Source organism: Haliotis cracherodii, unplaced genomic scaffold, assembly GCF_022045235.1.
Source record: "Haliotis cracherodii isolate W230 unplaced genomic scaffold, xgHalCrac1.p SCAF_24, whole genome shotgun sequence".
NCBI lineage: Eukaryota > Metazoa > Mollusca > Gastropoda > Lepetellida > Haliotidae > Haliotis > Haliotis cracherodii.
The window spans coordinates 8,885,055-8,901,260 of NW_027266280.1; the positions used below are offsets into that span (position 1 = coordinate 8,885,055).

The following is a 16,206-nucleotide window of genomic DNA, read 5'->3' on the forward strand; positions in this document are numbered from 1 at the left end:
TACCAGTGAAGCGACTAGAGGTGCATAGGACAGACCGAGAACATTGGAACCTGCCCATAAGAACACCAAGCTTGTGTCTGCAGTACATATCAGAAAAATGGACGTAGCTAGAACCCCAACCAACACACAGTGACTAGCCATAACTGTGATATTACTAGGCTCACAAGCACGCCCCCCAAACGTCCAATACCGTGACCAAATATAGTGCTCTGATCATCTCTTATCATGCATATGGAAAACCATTGTGTGTAAAAATATGTAATCTTAGACACGGGAATAGACAGGTGTGCTGAAATAAATATATCAGTTATTAAAAACATAAAACACGAATAATTAGTCCCTATTATCTACTGAAACAGGTCCCATTACATACGATCAGATCAGAACAATCATGCAAATGAAAAGGACAGTTAAACATACGATCCGCATACCATATACTAACTAACTATTTCATAAAACGATTGATGATAAATGGAGAAACAAGACAAGAGACAAGACACATATTTACATGACAAATTTACATCACATACAGATATGGAAGCAGCCACATCACAATGCCTTGATTGGTTGGTTGGTTTGTTGTTTAACGCCGTACTCAGCAATATTCCAGCTATATGACGGCGGTCTGTAAATAATCGAGTCTGGACCAGACAATCCAGTGATTGATATCATGAGCATCGATCCACACAATTGGGATCGATGACATGCATCAACCAAGTCAGGGAGCCTGACCACCCGATCCCGTTAGTCGCCTTTTACGACAAGCATAGTCACCTTTTACGGCAAGCATGTGTTGCTGAAGACCTATTCTACCCCGTGGCCCCGTCCAGACCCGATTATTTTCAGACCGCCGTCATATAGCTGGCATATTGCTGAGTGCGGCTTTAAACAACAAACCAACCAACCATCCAACCAAGCAGTTTAGCTTGATAGCGGTATGGGTAATAAGAAATCCTGAAGTGGAACTGAAATAAGTTGATTTCTGAACCTGCGTAAATCCACAATCTAACAAACTGAAATCATCCCAAGCCACCTATAAACTCCCCAAACAAAAATTCAAATTTATTTACACCACACAGTCGATGCGAGGTGAAAGGTACATATTCATTCATTGTGAAGATCCGGGGGAGAATAGGTCTTCAGCAACCCATGCTTGACGTAAAAGGCGACTATGCTTGCCTGAAGAGGCGACAAACGGGATCTCTGACTTGGTTGATGCATGTCATCGCATCCCAATTGAGTGGATCGATGCTCATGACATCAATCACTCGAATGTCTGTTCCAGACTCAATTATTTACAGACCGCCGTCATATAGCTGGAATATTGCTGAAATCGATGTTAAACAATAAACAAATAAACAAACAACAAACACAGACTAGGTTGTTGCTGAACTTGCGTCTTTGATAGCCACAACTGCAGGACATATATGCATCTATAATATCAGGTACCAGGAAGAGCCTTGTATTCTTCATTCTTTTGTTTTCGTATCATCTTCCCAAGGCAAAATAGACAAAGGAATAACATTATTTGTATCCCACTCAATACTGCTATAGAATAATGCAACATTTGAGGACCAAAAGCTGACATCAGTTGTCCTGTAGAAAGAGAAGTTAAGGATAACCCCGCATAATCAAGGAACATGATGATGGTGTAAACTATATTGTTCACAGTGACATTTTCCGCCGACCATGCTACCAGTGAAGCAAATAGAGGTGCATAGAACAGACCGAGAACATTGGAACCTGCCCATAAGAACACCAAGCTTGTTTCTGCGGTACATATCAGAAAGATGGACGTAGCTAGAACTCCAATCAAACACACACTGACGAGCCATAACTGTGATATTACTAGGCTCACAAGCACGCCCCCCAAACGTCCAAACACCGTGACCGCATAAAACGATGACGTCATTAGGGCCATGGTCTTCTCCGATATTTCCAGACTGCTGTGAGTTCCAAACAGGAGGAGCAAACTTCCGTACACAACATGAGTGGGAGCCGTTAGGAAGATTAAAGATGCAAAGAAAATAATGAAAATCAGTTCCACTTTTCCAAAGTTGTCCTTCATTTTCTTGGTATGAGAATCATGCTCGGTATTGTTGTCCCGACAAACACGTAAAATAGTCAGGAAAATTGCGACTATAGTTCCAAATGACGCAAAGATCAGATATGCATAAACTATATTTGACTCGGAATTTTCACATTCTATTGTCATCACCTCCAAGTCCGGCAAGTTTGATGTGTTGTCAGGGCGTATTGTGTTGCTGAGAAAAGGGGAGATAACCAATGCCCCTAGGACGTTTCCAGTGCATAATGCCAGTGCCATCATGTGAAAGGGTATAGCACTATCTTGACTTAATTCACCTATTTTGGCAGTGGTGGCTGCAAATGAAAGAACACACAGGTATTATGTTAATGATGCATACATGGTAAGCAAACGAGCGTTTGTTTATTGCATAACGCCGCACTCAGCAATATTCCAGCTATATGACGGAGGTCTGTAAATAATTGAGTCTGGACCAGACAATCCAGTTATTGACATCATGAGCATCGATCCACGCAATTGGGTTGGTTGTTTTTTTGTTTTACGCAGGATACGATGATATGCATCAACCAAGTCAGGGAGCCTGACCACCCGATCCCGTTAGTCGCCTTTTACGACAAGCATAGCAAAGGAGTGAGGTCACAAGAGCATGTAACGTGAAGTAAATAATATTGAAAGAGAGAATGAATGTTGTTTAACACATATTACAGTCTTGGCGAACCAAACAAATGGCTTATAGCATTATCAGCATCCCGAGCCTCACAAACAACAAAATCACATCTAACCACCTCTTTCCGTATGTTGTGGGCTTCTGTGGCAAAATGAAGTACTTTGGAGGTATGTCACGAAATATTGAAGATAATGCAATATTGACAACATTTACATATCTGAAGATATTTGGATTAGCAAGAGATCCAAAGATATCCAACAGTTCCAGTCCCACAATAACAATCTCTACTTACCAGTCGTTAAAACCCCTTCAGCCAACCCAAGTCCTGAGCTTGTAGTTGCAGCCACCCAGAACGAGGAACAGAGAGGTATTGCCAACACAAGGCAACTGCTGATAAGGACACACACGATCATCAGCGTAAAAGCATTGACCTTTACATGTAACGGAGCATGCATCGCACAACCTGCTGTCTTGAAGCCACCATACAGAGGGATCAGGATGCTGATGGTCTGAACACTCACAGAGTAGATACATTGCAGGTCCTGCAGACTCGGCCCCAAGAAGCTGTCAGTGATGCCCTGAGAAGAAGAAACACCCACATTGACAAGTTACTTTTAATACATATCCAGGGTATGAATAGTTCCCTCATGTATGAATTAAGAGAAATTCTGCTCCAGCACCCTTGACCTTGACCATGAACGTTTAATTATCTGCAGGATGTCTCCACAATCCTGAACTAGTATCCCACTAAGCTAGTCAGGACCATCTCCACCTCACATTAGCTTAAATTCAAGCCGAATCACGCTACCCTACATTGGCAAGACTTTGCAAACCAGCAATTACTTAGGCAGGCATCGATACAATCTTCACATCCCTAGTGCCATCCTGTGAGCCAATGGCCGTAACGCCCTCACCCCAACCCCTACACACACCTAACAAGCAAGTGATCTATGCGTTTAATTGTGACTGGTGACACGTACATGGGTGAAATCTCTCACCCTGTTGTTATTCGCATCAAAGAACATGATACTTCAACAGCCAAAGGAGACAGCAAATCAGCCTAGTACTCAGACCACCAGCAAACGTTCCCGAGCTACCAAATTCAGTTTGACAAAGTCCAATTCTTTTCGACCAAACAGGAAGTCACAGAAGCCATAGCAATCAGCTGTCACATCCTTTGATCAAGGGTATTAATATATACATCCAGTCTGCCTATGAAGTTTTATCAAGCAACAGACTCTTTGTAATTTATAGTATGCAATCTGCTTGTTAATCCTTGCGGTTCATTTGGCTTTATTAACTGTGTTGTATTTGTTAGTCTAACTGTACTGTAATTGCTTTATCCAATTATCTGTGAGCTACTTGTTGAACAATTACCTGTTGTTAATTCCCCATTCCGCATATAAAGCAGCAGCGAGTTCACTTAAATTTTTAACAAGTTGGCCTCTGTCAAACTTGACAGCCTAAAATTTGATTTCGATCTGGACTTCTTGCTGGTCAAGGAAGTATCTTGTTGGCATTTTGACGCAAGTATCCCAGAACAGATTGGATCTGGGAAGTCTAGCATTACATCTATAAGATCAGGTCGAGTGGCCACGCAATTGTCAACATGGGGTTTAACTACCATAACCGGGATGTCATGCTGAAATCGAGGTCCGTTCAGATTACCCTGCACAATGATGAAGTCAAGTTTACAACTGGAGCAACGATTTCTTATGGTCCTGGTTGAAATTGCTTTGCCTGCTTTGCCTGCCTCAACGACTTCATGGAAGAGATACTACACAATGTGATTGCTCGTGGCATCGCGGACCAAGAAATACAATTTGACCTGCTCGGTGAAAAGAACAAGGACATGCCATTAAAGGAGTATATGGAGGCCAAGCAGGTCGGGAGAGACCGACGGGATGTACGACGAGCAGACAGCAGGCTTCGTCGAGCTATGCACGGTTACAATGGCCAGCGTTGACAAGTTACAAACACTCCCCCTCTATCACCACCTGTACAATGATACGTGCAATAAGTGGATGAAACGCGTGTCCACCCCACAGCAGTACGTCAACCTCACTCTCACCACTGAGCGTGAAGATTACAAAGTGCTAGGTTTTGACCTGAAACGCACCCGCACATTATCCCTGCCCGCTATGGCTGACACGGGGTGCCAGAGCTGCCTGATCAGCATTCAGGTCGCCCAACAAATGGGCCTGAGTACAGAGAACCTTATACCCGTACCCATGACCATGAAGGCTGCAAACAACAAGGGAATTTGTATTCCAGTCCTGGTTGTAACATTCGCCGATAACAGTGACGACGCTCAGAGATTGGAGACGCGCCAAATCACGTTGTGACGGACAATTCGGACCGCATATTCCTCTCCCAGGCAGCCTGCGTGTACCTAGGTATGATCTCGGCAAAGTTTCCAACACTCGAGGAGGTGAACCTAGCGACCTCAGAATTGTGTGACTGCCCGCGACGTGCGGAACCGCCGAAAAAGCCAACAACACTCCCCATGCCACCGACCGAGGCTAATAGAGAAGCACTACAGAAACACTTGCTCAGGATGTGAGCTCAGAGTACATTCAATACGTGCCAACACCAACCCCTACCGAGAATGACTGGGCCGCCGCTACGTCTTATGCTTGATGAGGATGCGACACCGGTTGAGTGTCACACTCCAATCCCTGTGGTCGTACACCGGCAAGACAAAGTAAAAGCAGGCCTTGACCAGGACATTCGTCTCGGCGTGTTGGAGGAAGTACCCATTGGCACGCTGGTGGCGTGGTGTCAGTGCATGGTAATCTGCGCAAAAAAGAACGGCAAGCCGTGACGCACATTCGACTTCCAGGCCTTGACCAAGCATGCGTTCTGCAAGACCCACCAAACCCAATCCCAATTCACCAGGCGTGACCCGTACCTAAAGGGAAGTGCAAGACGCATGAAACGGTTACCACAGCGTCCAACTACACGAGGACGACCGCCACAAGATGACCTTCATCACTCCATGGTGGATGTAACGGTACCTATAGGCCCCACAAGGGTACATGGCATCAGATACGGTTACTAACGACGGTACAATGAGATCGTTGTGGATGTTGACAACAAGACCAAGTGCGTTGACGATGCGCATCAGGGGACGGTTACTCACGACGGTACAACGAGATGTTCGTGGATGTTGAAAACAAGACCAAGTGCGTTGACGATGCGCTTCTATGGGCAGATACGATTGAGGGGGAGCTACTTCCAGGCAGTCAATTTTGTAGATATATGTGGCCGGAATGGAATCATCCTCAACCCAGAAAGATTTGTCTTCAGCGCAACCACCGGGGATTTCGCCGGCCTTCACGATCACCATGACAGACGTGCGACCGTGCAGCCGCTATCTAGGGGAAATCCATGATTTCCCACAACCGCGTAACTTCATCAACGTCAGATCGTGGTTTGGACAGGTCAACCAAGTGGCCTACGCCTTTAGCTCAGCCGAGCGAACGCAGCCATTCCTGAAGCTCCTGAAAAGTTGAGAACGTTTCGATTGGTCCTCGTAGTTAGAGGCCATATTCCGCGAGTCGAAGGACGTGATCGTTCAAGAAATCGACCGCGGTGGCCGCATCTTTGACAAGACCAAGCCAACCTTCATTGCCACGGACTGGTCGATGGAGGGACTTGGATTGTGGTTGTTTCAAAACCACTGCCGATGCATGCCAGTCAGACCCTTCTGCTGCACCGATGGATGGAAGATAACCCTGGTCGGCAGCAGATTCACACACGCAGCAGAACCCAGATACGCGCCTATAGAGGGTGAGGCTCTCGCAGTCGCGGACACCTTGGACAAGGCACAGAGCATTTGATGACATACCAAACCCCTGCTTCAGGAAGAAAGGAGAAAAACCTGAGTTATCGCTTCCGTATCATACATATTCCGGGCATGATGAACAAGGCGGCAGATGCCATGTCACGTAGGCCGGTTGGCACCATGCGACCATCCCTCATGAATCTTCCGGATGACAATGCCGCCATAGTTACCCACCCCCCACCCAGCATGCACACCGCTGTCCTATCTCTCCTACGCTGAGCCGAGCTGGAAGATGACGGCAACGTTGAGAAGGACAACCTGGCATGGTGCGCTGCGGGCCTCGAATCATTCAGTGACATGGGACCGCGTCAGGGAGGCCACCAGCAACGACAGAGATATGCACATGTTGGAGGAAATGGCATTCCCGACTCAAAGATTACGATGCCAAAGACAATTCGAGACTTTCACCAGTACTGCGAGAGCATAATATCGACAGACGGATTGATCCTATACAAGGACAGAGTAGTCATACCACCCTCACTCTGCGGGACCCAGATGATTCCGGGGTAGAATAGGTCCTCAGCAACCCATTGCCGTAAAAGGCGACTATACTTGTCGTAAAAGGCTACTAAAGGGATCGGGTGGTCAGGTTCGCTGACTTGGTTGATGCATGTCATCGATCCCAATTGCGTGGATCGCTGCTCATGATATCAATCACTGGATTATTTACAGACCGCCGTCATATAGCTGGAATATTGCTGAGTGCGGCGTTAAACAACAAACCAACCAACCAACCAACACTCTGCGGTGAGGTGCTGAGCGTCCTACACTCTGCCCACCAGGGCATATCGACCGACCGACCGCGCAGAGTCCTCTTTGTTCTGGCCAGGCATGTGGGCTGACGTCAGTGCCACTCGGAACAACTGCGAACACTACCACCGGATGGCAACATCATAGCCTGGAGCGCCGCCAACCCCACATGTCACGGCTGTTTACTCCTTTCACGCAGTGTGCTCGGACTTATTCGTACACAGGGGCGTACACTACCTCGTTACGGTGGACCGATACTCGAACTGGCCGACCATCTCGGTATCGACAGGTGGTGACACTGGCCTCATAAACCACTTACGTCGCGCCTTCGTGACATACGGGACGCCAGAAGAGCTCGCATCGGACGGAGTTCAGCTCGACCGAGACCAGGTCCTTCCTGCGCAGATGGGGCGTACAACACCGCCTATCATCGGTGGCCTTCCCTCATAGCAACTGTCGTGCGGAGATTTGGTGTGAAGACGATGAAACGACTTATCACTGACAAAACCGGCCCGCAGGGAGAACTTGACACTGACGCTGTGCAGAGTGAGTGAGTGAGTGAGTTTGGTTTTACGCCGCTTTTAGCAATATTCCAGCAATATCACGGCGGGGGACACCAGAAATGGGCTTCACACATTGTACCCATGTCGGGAATCGAACCTGGGTCTTCGGCGTGACGAGCGAACGCTTTAACCACTAGGCTACCCAACCGCCCCGCTGTGCAGAGAGCGATACTACAATATCGTAACACACCTGGCCCTGACACGAAGATCTCCCCGGAAATGTGTGTCTTCGGCCGCCCGATAAGCGATTTCATCCCGATTATCCCCGGGAAGTACAGACCACACGAGACTTGGCGTGAGACACTCAAAGCAAGGAAGGAAGCCCTCTGCAAACGCCACATCCGCATATCTAACACCTGGGCGGAGCACACTAAACGCCTTCCGCGGTAGGGGACTTAGTCCGCTTACAGAACCAGACCGGACCCCACCCCAACAAATGGGACAAGACGGGCAGTATCGTGGAGGTACGCCAACACGACCAACACGCGATCAAGTTTGACGGCTCGGGCAGAGTCACACTTCGGAATAGGAAATTCCTGCGCAAGTTCACAATGACCAGCCGCCACCCCGATCGATCTATGACGACATAGCAACCCGCATCACTGTACCAGCACCCGTCATGACACCGCAGCTGCCTGCCTTCGACAGCAGACAGGAACCACACGGCCACCGGTACTGACGTCAGTAAGTAACCCCCGGCGCAAGACACCACCCGATTCAGTTACGCCAGCAGCACCAGGGCGAGGCACACCGAGGCGCACGATCCTTCAGTCGCAACCACCGGCCCCTGAGACCCTGTGAGCCCCACCCCCACCGGAGCCTAATGTGATACCACCAGCACCATCACCGGGTCTGCACCGATCTACCAGAGCGACCAGCATGCCTACTTGGCACAAAGACTACTCCATGGAATAGTCATATGATGGGTTATATTGACGTTCGTTCACATCCATTAAACTTTATAATTTCTTAGCCTTTATCCATTAGCATGATAAAGACTCGGAAGGAGATAGAGAACATTGTACTATATGGCGCCCCTGTGTAATAGACGGTCCCAAGTAACAGTGCACATGCGCATTCGGAACCGGAACCAGATATAATTATAAACACGCCCGTGTTTCAACCTGTTCGATACTTGTTTGGTTATTGTCATTTCACGCTGATTTTCTCAAGTAAAGTGATCGAAGAAATGGAACTCTTATTTATAACCCACCTGGTACTCATCATTACGTTAAATATTAATTAAATATCTCACTTCTAAATTAACATTAATTTCACCCGTGACATATGTTACCCCGGTCACAAAATATCATGTTTGGAAATTCAACAGAATCGAAAGCTAAGATATAATTACAAAAATAATGTTATTCACTTCAGGAGAGTGATGTGTACAGGCTATTTGTCATTCGACTTGCAGTAATGTAATTAAAAGCTTAGGCAAACATATGATTTATGTTTTTTTCGTGTGGTATCATGCCTGTTTAATAGATGATGAGAATGACATGTCTCATTACAAGCTGCATAGATCATATGCCGTGTTATTCAGCAAAGCATATAAATCTCCTTCGTCGCCTGTCTAACTTCAGACCGCCTCCGTGGTCTAGTGGTAGAGTGTCCGCCCGCAGAGCGGAAGGTCCGGGGTTCGATCCCCAGCGGCGTCATACCAAAAGACCTAACAAGACTTGTACTTGTTGTTACCCTGTCTGGCGCTCGGCATTAAGGGGTTAAGGGGTCGGCTCGGAGTCAGTATACTACTTCATGAACTAAATCATACAAAATACAATCACAAGATTTGAGTGTTTATACTGTACATGAGACTACATGAGACCGATGACAACACTCAGCATTTCCATTAATTAGGGAACACGCTGGAGAGTGAGTGAGTTGGGTTTAACGCCGCTTTTAACACTATTCCAGTTACATCGCGGCTTAATAAGCTTAATAAGGGAGGAAAACCAAAAGTGATGCAGGTAGAAAACTAGAAACATAATCGAGGGGAACCGAGATTCGAACCCACAATCATAGGTTTCTGGCGTGTCCAAGGGACGCAACTCTGCCAGACGACTGGGCCACCCGTGCCCCCAACACGTGGGAGAAAACCACAGTCGGGGCGAACCTAAATTTGAAGCACAGTCAATGTGGTCAGGTACGTTTTTCGTCCCACAGATTTCCTGCCGAGCCCCATGATAACTGACAACTCATTTAAATGATTTGTCTCAATAGGAATATTGGAGGGAAATGTCCGCTTGCGTGTCATACTTATAAGCAAATATAAGCTATTGCTTATGAATAATTCCTTATTTATTGATATAAATCAAAGCGACAATACTCTTTGCATATGCACAAAAGAGGATTTACAATTCCGACTATATCATGAGCATGCGTTTATGAATCACTATCAATTATAGCTAAAATGGATAGAATTATCATAAAAACGCCCGCATGTTATCAGAAATGAGCGGGCCACTGTAACTTACAATGCCCTCATATTACTTGACGACGGGCCATTAGCACGCCCGTTGTTAGGTGACGTCATAGGATAGGGATAGATGACGTAACGTTCAATAGTGACGTCATCCGGTTCTATGACGTTTCCATATTTGTAAAAGTGGGTCAGTGACATTCGTGTTGATTGCAGTAAATGTTTCAAAATCGACATTGTTGTTTCTTTTTATTTGATAACAAATGCCATCCATTTTAGCTATAGTAACGGTAACTATTTTTCAGGGCATTATCATTTGCAGAAGCCCTCGGTCTTTTCAACTGCCCTCCTTCGTCGGGCAGTTACGGAAGACCTCGGGCTTCTGCAAATGATAATGCCCTGAAAAATAGTGTTACCCTTATAATAGGGATGATACTAGGTGTATATCCAATTGCGTGGATCGATGCTCATGATATCAATTACTGGATTGTCTTGTCCAAACTCGATTATTTACAGATCGCCGTCATATAGCTGGAATATTGCTGAGGCGTTACACAACAAACAAACAAACAATGGTGGCAGCCATCACAAACACATGAAAAGGCAAGTCATCTGAAAAGACACGGGAACATATGGTACACTTCAAAGTAGGAAATTGCATCGGTCATCGTTTCAAGGTGATGCATGTCATCGTATCCAAATTGCATAGTTCGATGCCCACAATGTCAATCATGAGCTGTCTGGTCCGGACTCGATTTTTCAAAGGCGGCCGGCATATAGCAAGAATATTGAATTATTGAATGCGGTGTCAACAAACAAACAAACAAACGAAGAACAGGGTCTTGTCTGGACAATTAGAGCATTTGTCAGAGTCGAATTCATGGATGAAAAGGATTGAAATGATGAACATATGTACTTACATGGAAAAACGACAAGGCAAGCATTAAGCTAAGCTCCATGTACGGATATCGGGCAGGTGTCTCTCCTAGTTTTTCCATTGCAGGTGAAATACAGCGTGCTGCCTTATGTGTAAAGTGAACATTGATTACCATGAACAAGCACCTCATATATATATATTGGAGACGGGACAGCTGGTGGGCATCATTACAGATACTTAGGCCAGAACAAATGATCTTTTTGCCAATCCTTTTTTTTTAAAAATAATTGGTTAATATTCCTCTTGTTGTGTTTGTTTCTTATTATCATTATCATGGACCCGTGGAGATCCTGTTTGTTTGTTTGTTGTGTAACGCCGCACTCAGCAATATTCCAGCTATATGACAGCTGTCTGTAAATAATCGAGCCTGGAACAGACAATCCAGTGATCCAACCAATTGGGATACGATGATGGGATGCATCAACCAATTCAACGATGCCGCGAAAGGCGACTATGCTTGTCGTAAAAGGCGACTAACGGGATCGGGTGGGCAGGCTCGCTGTCTTGGTTGATGCAAGTCATCGATCCCAATTGCGTGGATCGATGCTCATGATGTCAATCACTAGATTGTCTGATCCAGACTCGATTGTTTACAGACCGCCGTCATGTAGCTGGAATATTGCTGAGTGCGGCGTTAAACCACAGACAGACAGGCGGCAAATGCAGTAACAGCATTATGAAAACATAGCCAATCATCATACAGTATATATCCTTACATTTAAAGACCCGCTGGGATTAAAAAAGATCCCCAAGAACCTATGCAGTGACCTTATGGATCTTGTGGTCAGGTTCGGTGACTTGGTTAATTGCGTGTCTTCTTAACCTGTCTTTAGTAGATCGTCGCTCACAATATCGATCTTCAGCAACCCAAGCTTGTCGTAAGAGGCGACCGACGGTATCGGGTGATCGAGCTTGCTTGTTGATGAATGTCATCGTTTCCCAATTGCGTATAAGGCCTATAAGGCCACTACTTATGTATAGGATAGTGGGAAAGTAAGACTTCAACTATAAGACTTTATTTTATTCATTTAGATATTAATCCTCTTAATCTTTTTTTGGATATTTGTACATTAAATTGTTTGGAACAATGACAAGGATACATGGATTGCAAGGGATCAAAGCAGACTGTGCTTGTTTGAATTTACGACAGATTTATCAGTTAAAGAATATAACAATCTGGCAGCCACACTAAAAAATACCTTTGCTGACATTTCAAGCTGTGTGACGACTAAAGAAAAAGTTGCGGCGTTCTTTTTTGTAGTGTTTTGTTAATCTGCGTGTTGTATGAACTGTCAACTGATACGTGATGTTTGGAATTTGTAAACTGAGAGTGTAATTGGTCGACCTCCATTAAGCTTGCTGTCTATGCCATGTTACAAAAAAACTTTATTACACTATGATGTGCAAACAAATCTATGTAGTGCATTATAAAGTATTGCAGATAAAGGTAAGGATGTATGCAGTTGTGTGGCGAACACTCATATGACTAACGTAAGAGGCGACTAACTGGATCGGGTGGTCAGGCTCGCTGACTTGGTTGATGCATGTCATCGATCCCAACTGGATGGATCGATGCGCATGATGTAAATGACTGGATTGTTTTGTCCAGACTCGATTGTTTACAGACCGCCGTCATATAGCTGGAATATTGCTGGGTGCGGCGTTAAACAACAAACCAACCAAACCAAATCATATGACTAACATTCTCCTCGGGTAATTTGACGTTATCGGTGTGTCTCTGTGGTTTCCGACGCTACATCATATACAGAATAACGTTAAGCGTATTGCTAACATTCAAACAAAGCTACAAGACAAGTCCGAGCCCAATTAAAGGTATTGTCATCACACAAACCAAGCAACAGGAATCGTCCTAGCAAAGTTCAGCGTTTTGCCAAGAGTGTGTGAGTGAGTGAGTATGGTTTTACGCCGCTTTTTTAGCAATATTTTAGCAAGATCACGGCACGGGACATCGGAATATGGGCTTCACACATTGTACCCATGTCGGGAATCGAACCCGGGTCTTCGGCATGACGAGCGAACGCTTTAACCACTAGGCTACCTGACCACCCCTTCACTGTTATTTCCTCAATTATAGGCATTCACTCAGAATCTTGATGAGCCTTTCTTTGTTTTCAACATTTACAAGGAAGGATTCCTTTTTTGACTGTAAGATCATGTCACTGTCAAATTTCACTGTAGCTCCAACACGTCCACCTGTTCTTCTTAGACGTGTAACGTATTTGGTGGATGTGCTGCTTGAGTATCCATCAAACACAACAGTGGCCTGTCCATAATGGGTTGAGACATCGTTGCGATACATGTTGCAAAAATGAGATTATGTGACTCCACGAGGCCAAGGCAAACAGAGAAGCAAAGCTCCTCCATCAAGTACATATCAAACGTTGTATGGAGGTCCAGGGGTATCAGCATCCGATATAGGGGTGATGAATGCAGCTAATGCAGGTTTGTTGGCTTCTTTCAAGAACGCAGCTGAATCAAAGAGAACAGGTCGTTAACTGCAAAGTTCAAACTTCAGCAATGTTCCAAGTACTTCTGTTGAGCGTCCAACTGCTGTCAAAAACCTCTGGAATAATAACACGGGGTCCACATATCTGATCTCCTCTTGGTTGTCAAAGTGCTTGCATTCATTGTCACGACTTGTTCTTTATTTTATTTTCTACTCTGCTTGTCGGTCACAGAGTCCAGTATGTGTACGCCAACCTTATATGTATTATCTGCATTTACAGATTTACTAGCTGTGACAACATGTGCAATATTTCAGAGGTCAGGATCTGGCTGAAAGGGGTCTCTGTCTTGAAGGAAGCTGGGGAGTTTACATGCATCATTTTGGTCCCGTTCTTGTCTGGCACTTGACATGTCCTTATGACGATCAGAATGTCTGTTACCATCATTGGTTAATTCTCCCATGGCATTACTGATCTCTGTGCATGAAGGCATCGACATGAGCCACACCAGCCTTGGAGTTTCAGACATCCCTGTTCCTCTACTCAGTCCACCGCTTGTCTTGACAGTCCTCATTAGTACTTGCTCGATGACAAGATCTGTGGAAAGGCCTCCCCAGTAGTGATCGGTGCGTCGTACAACATAGTGCCCAGACTGAAATAACTCGAATGTATGTGGATGTTTTTCTTGCAGAAATCTCATCATTTGAAGATAGATGATAGATTCTCACAGACTTGGTGTACCGGTTGTGACCACCTGCCGCAAAGAATGGCAACATGTTGGACATTCACTTAAGATGTAGTTGCCAATTTCCTATTCGTTCAGCTCTAATGAAACTGCGTAAAACATCAACCATGCTTATGTACTGGATCCACAACTGTGCAGTTCTGATGTCTCTCATGACATTCTTCTCCATATCTACCCTTTGTTGTATACTCTGCAGAGAAGCAGATAAAGAGACCTCACTGACAGACAAAGACTCGCACATGAGTTCATCATATAGAACTGTTGCCCTTTGTATATCCTCATAATCTGTGTCAGGAAGAGAGCTCGCAACTGGTTCATCTGTGGAAGACATAAACACATCAGGAAGAGTAACCCCCAAAAGTTCTTGAAACCAACATTGCATTAACGGCTGTATCAATCAGAATGTGTGCTCACATAGCTCTTGCTACTGCTTTTCCAGCCAAAATATGCCTCAATGTATTACTGGCATATATCACCTCAAGTAACTCAAATAGACCTGCTTCAGACATGTTGTGGCCAGTACATCTCAAGAAGCTCATCTGAGTGTGCAAGACCCCAAGTCTCAGAACTATGTTCTTTAAATCACTTGATGAAGGTTCACTTGTAACTATCACTGTAGTTTTCCACCATAGAGGTTGGTCAAATGTGATGATTGGTGTCACATTGTAATTGATCGCCTGTTTGCTGACAAATGTCAATGTGGTGTATATACAAGATAGATCACTAGTGTTCATGTCAATCATGGGTAGATATACTACTGATGCTTGTCCTGGATGACTTCCATGATGAATAGCTTGCATCATGCCTGACCAGGAAGGCCTGGCAGGTCGGAAAAGCCAAACACTCTTCCATAGTATGTCAATGCTTGAAGTTGGATCCTCTGCAGCTATGTTGATGATAGGATGGTACTTCAGATGTCGAAATCCTGAGGTTGGAGGTTGGTAAAAGTGGATCTTGATCCCTATGGCAGCGATATCATCTGCTGTTACATCATTTCTTGGTATTGGTCGGAATATTCTGCTTGTCGGTGCAACAGTGGCAATAATACCCATTCCATGCAAGGTGTTAAATCCATCTAATGTTCTTACATTGTGGTCCACATAATCAGCCGAGTACTGAACAAACTTCTCAGAATCCTTGATTGAATGCAGCGCTGTATTCAAACTTCTTAACTTCTGTGTAAGAACAACAGAATCCAAGATCATGGAGTTGATCAACAAGGGATCTTGAGGCAAATTGGTGATGAAGATCTATTTCAAGTCCTAGCTCGGAGAAGATGTGGTCGTGCTGCTTGCACAATTGCCTGGCCAATAGAAGCAAGCCCCAGGTCTGTATCTTTACCGACAAGAGGAGTTTCAAAAAACAGTCTCACAGATGCAGGAAGATACTGTAGATTCTCCTGAATGTCTGACACTTCATCTGGTGATGGGCAGAAACTATCAGGCATTGTCATGGATTTTTAATGAGCTTTGATGCTGTCTCAATGAGTCCATTTTTTCCCTTTTCAGGGTCTTGTTTCTTTGGAATACAATATTGACCATGTAAAATGCTGGATGCTGTAGTTCTGAATGTGACAGTGTTGTGTTTGCCTTTGACTTCTGAAATCAGTATTTTATCTTCAAAATGACTTTGGAGTCTCTGTTTCATAATGTAAAACCGTAGTCACAGTCAGTACCATCCAGCCAGTCTCCCATCTTTGAAATGAGGTCCTGAATGGTAATCTGCTCATCATCATATTCTTCCAGATACTTCACTACAGAGTT

At 45.0% G+C, this 16,206-nt stretch overlaps 1 protein-coding gene across 1 annotated transcript; it reads right to left on the bottom strand.

Annotated features, from left to right (window-relative positions):
* Positions 1-1,441: 1,441 nt before the first annotated feature.
* LOC139472210 (major facilitator superfamily domain-containing protein 4A-like) lies at positions 1,442-15,890 on the bottom strand. Its single transcript, XM_071254584.1, has 7 exons — positions 15,747-15,890; positions 15,532-15,618; positions 14,683-14,761; positions 13,635-13,723; positions 11,217-11,318; positions 3,007-3,292; positions 1,442-2,382 (listed from the first exon to the last, which is right to left on the bottom strand). The coding sequence occupies exons 1-7, from the start codon at positions 15,888-15,890 to the stop codon at positions 1,442-1,444; spliced, it is 1,728 nt and encodes a 575-aa protein (XP_071110685.1).
* Positions 15,891-16,206: the final 316 nt, after the last annotated feature.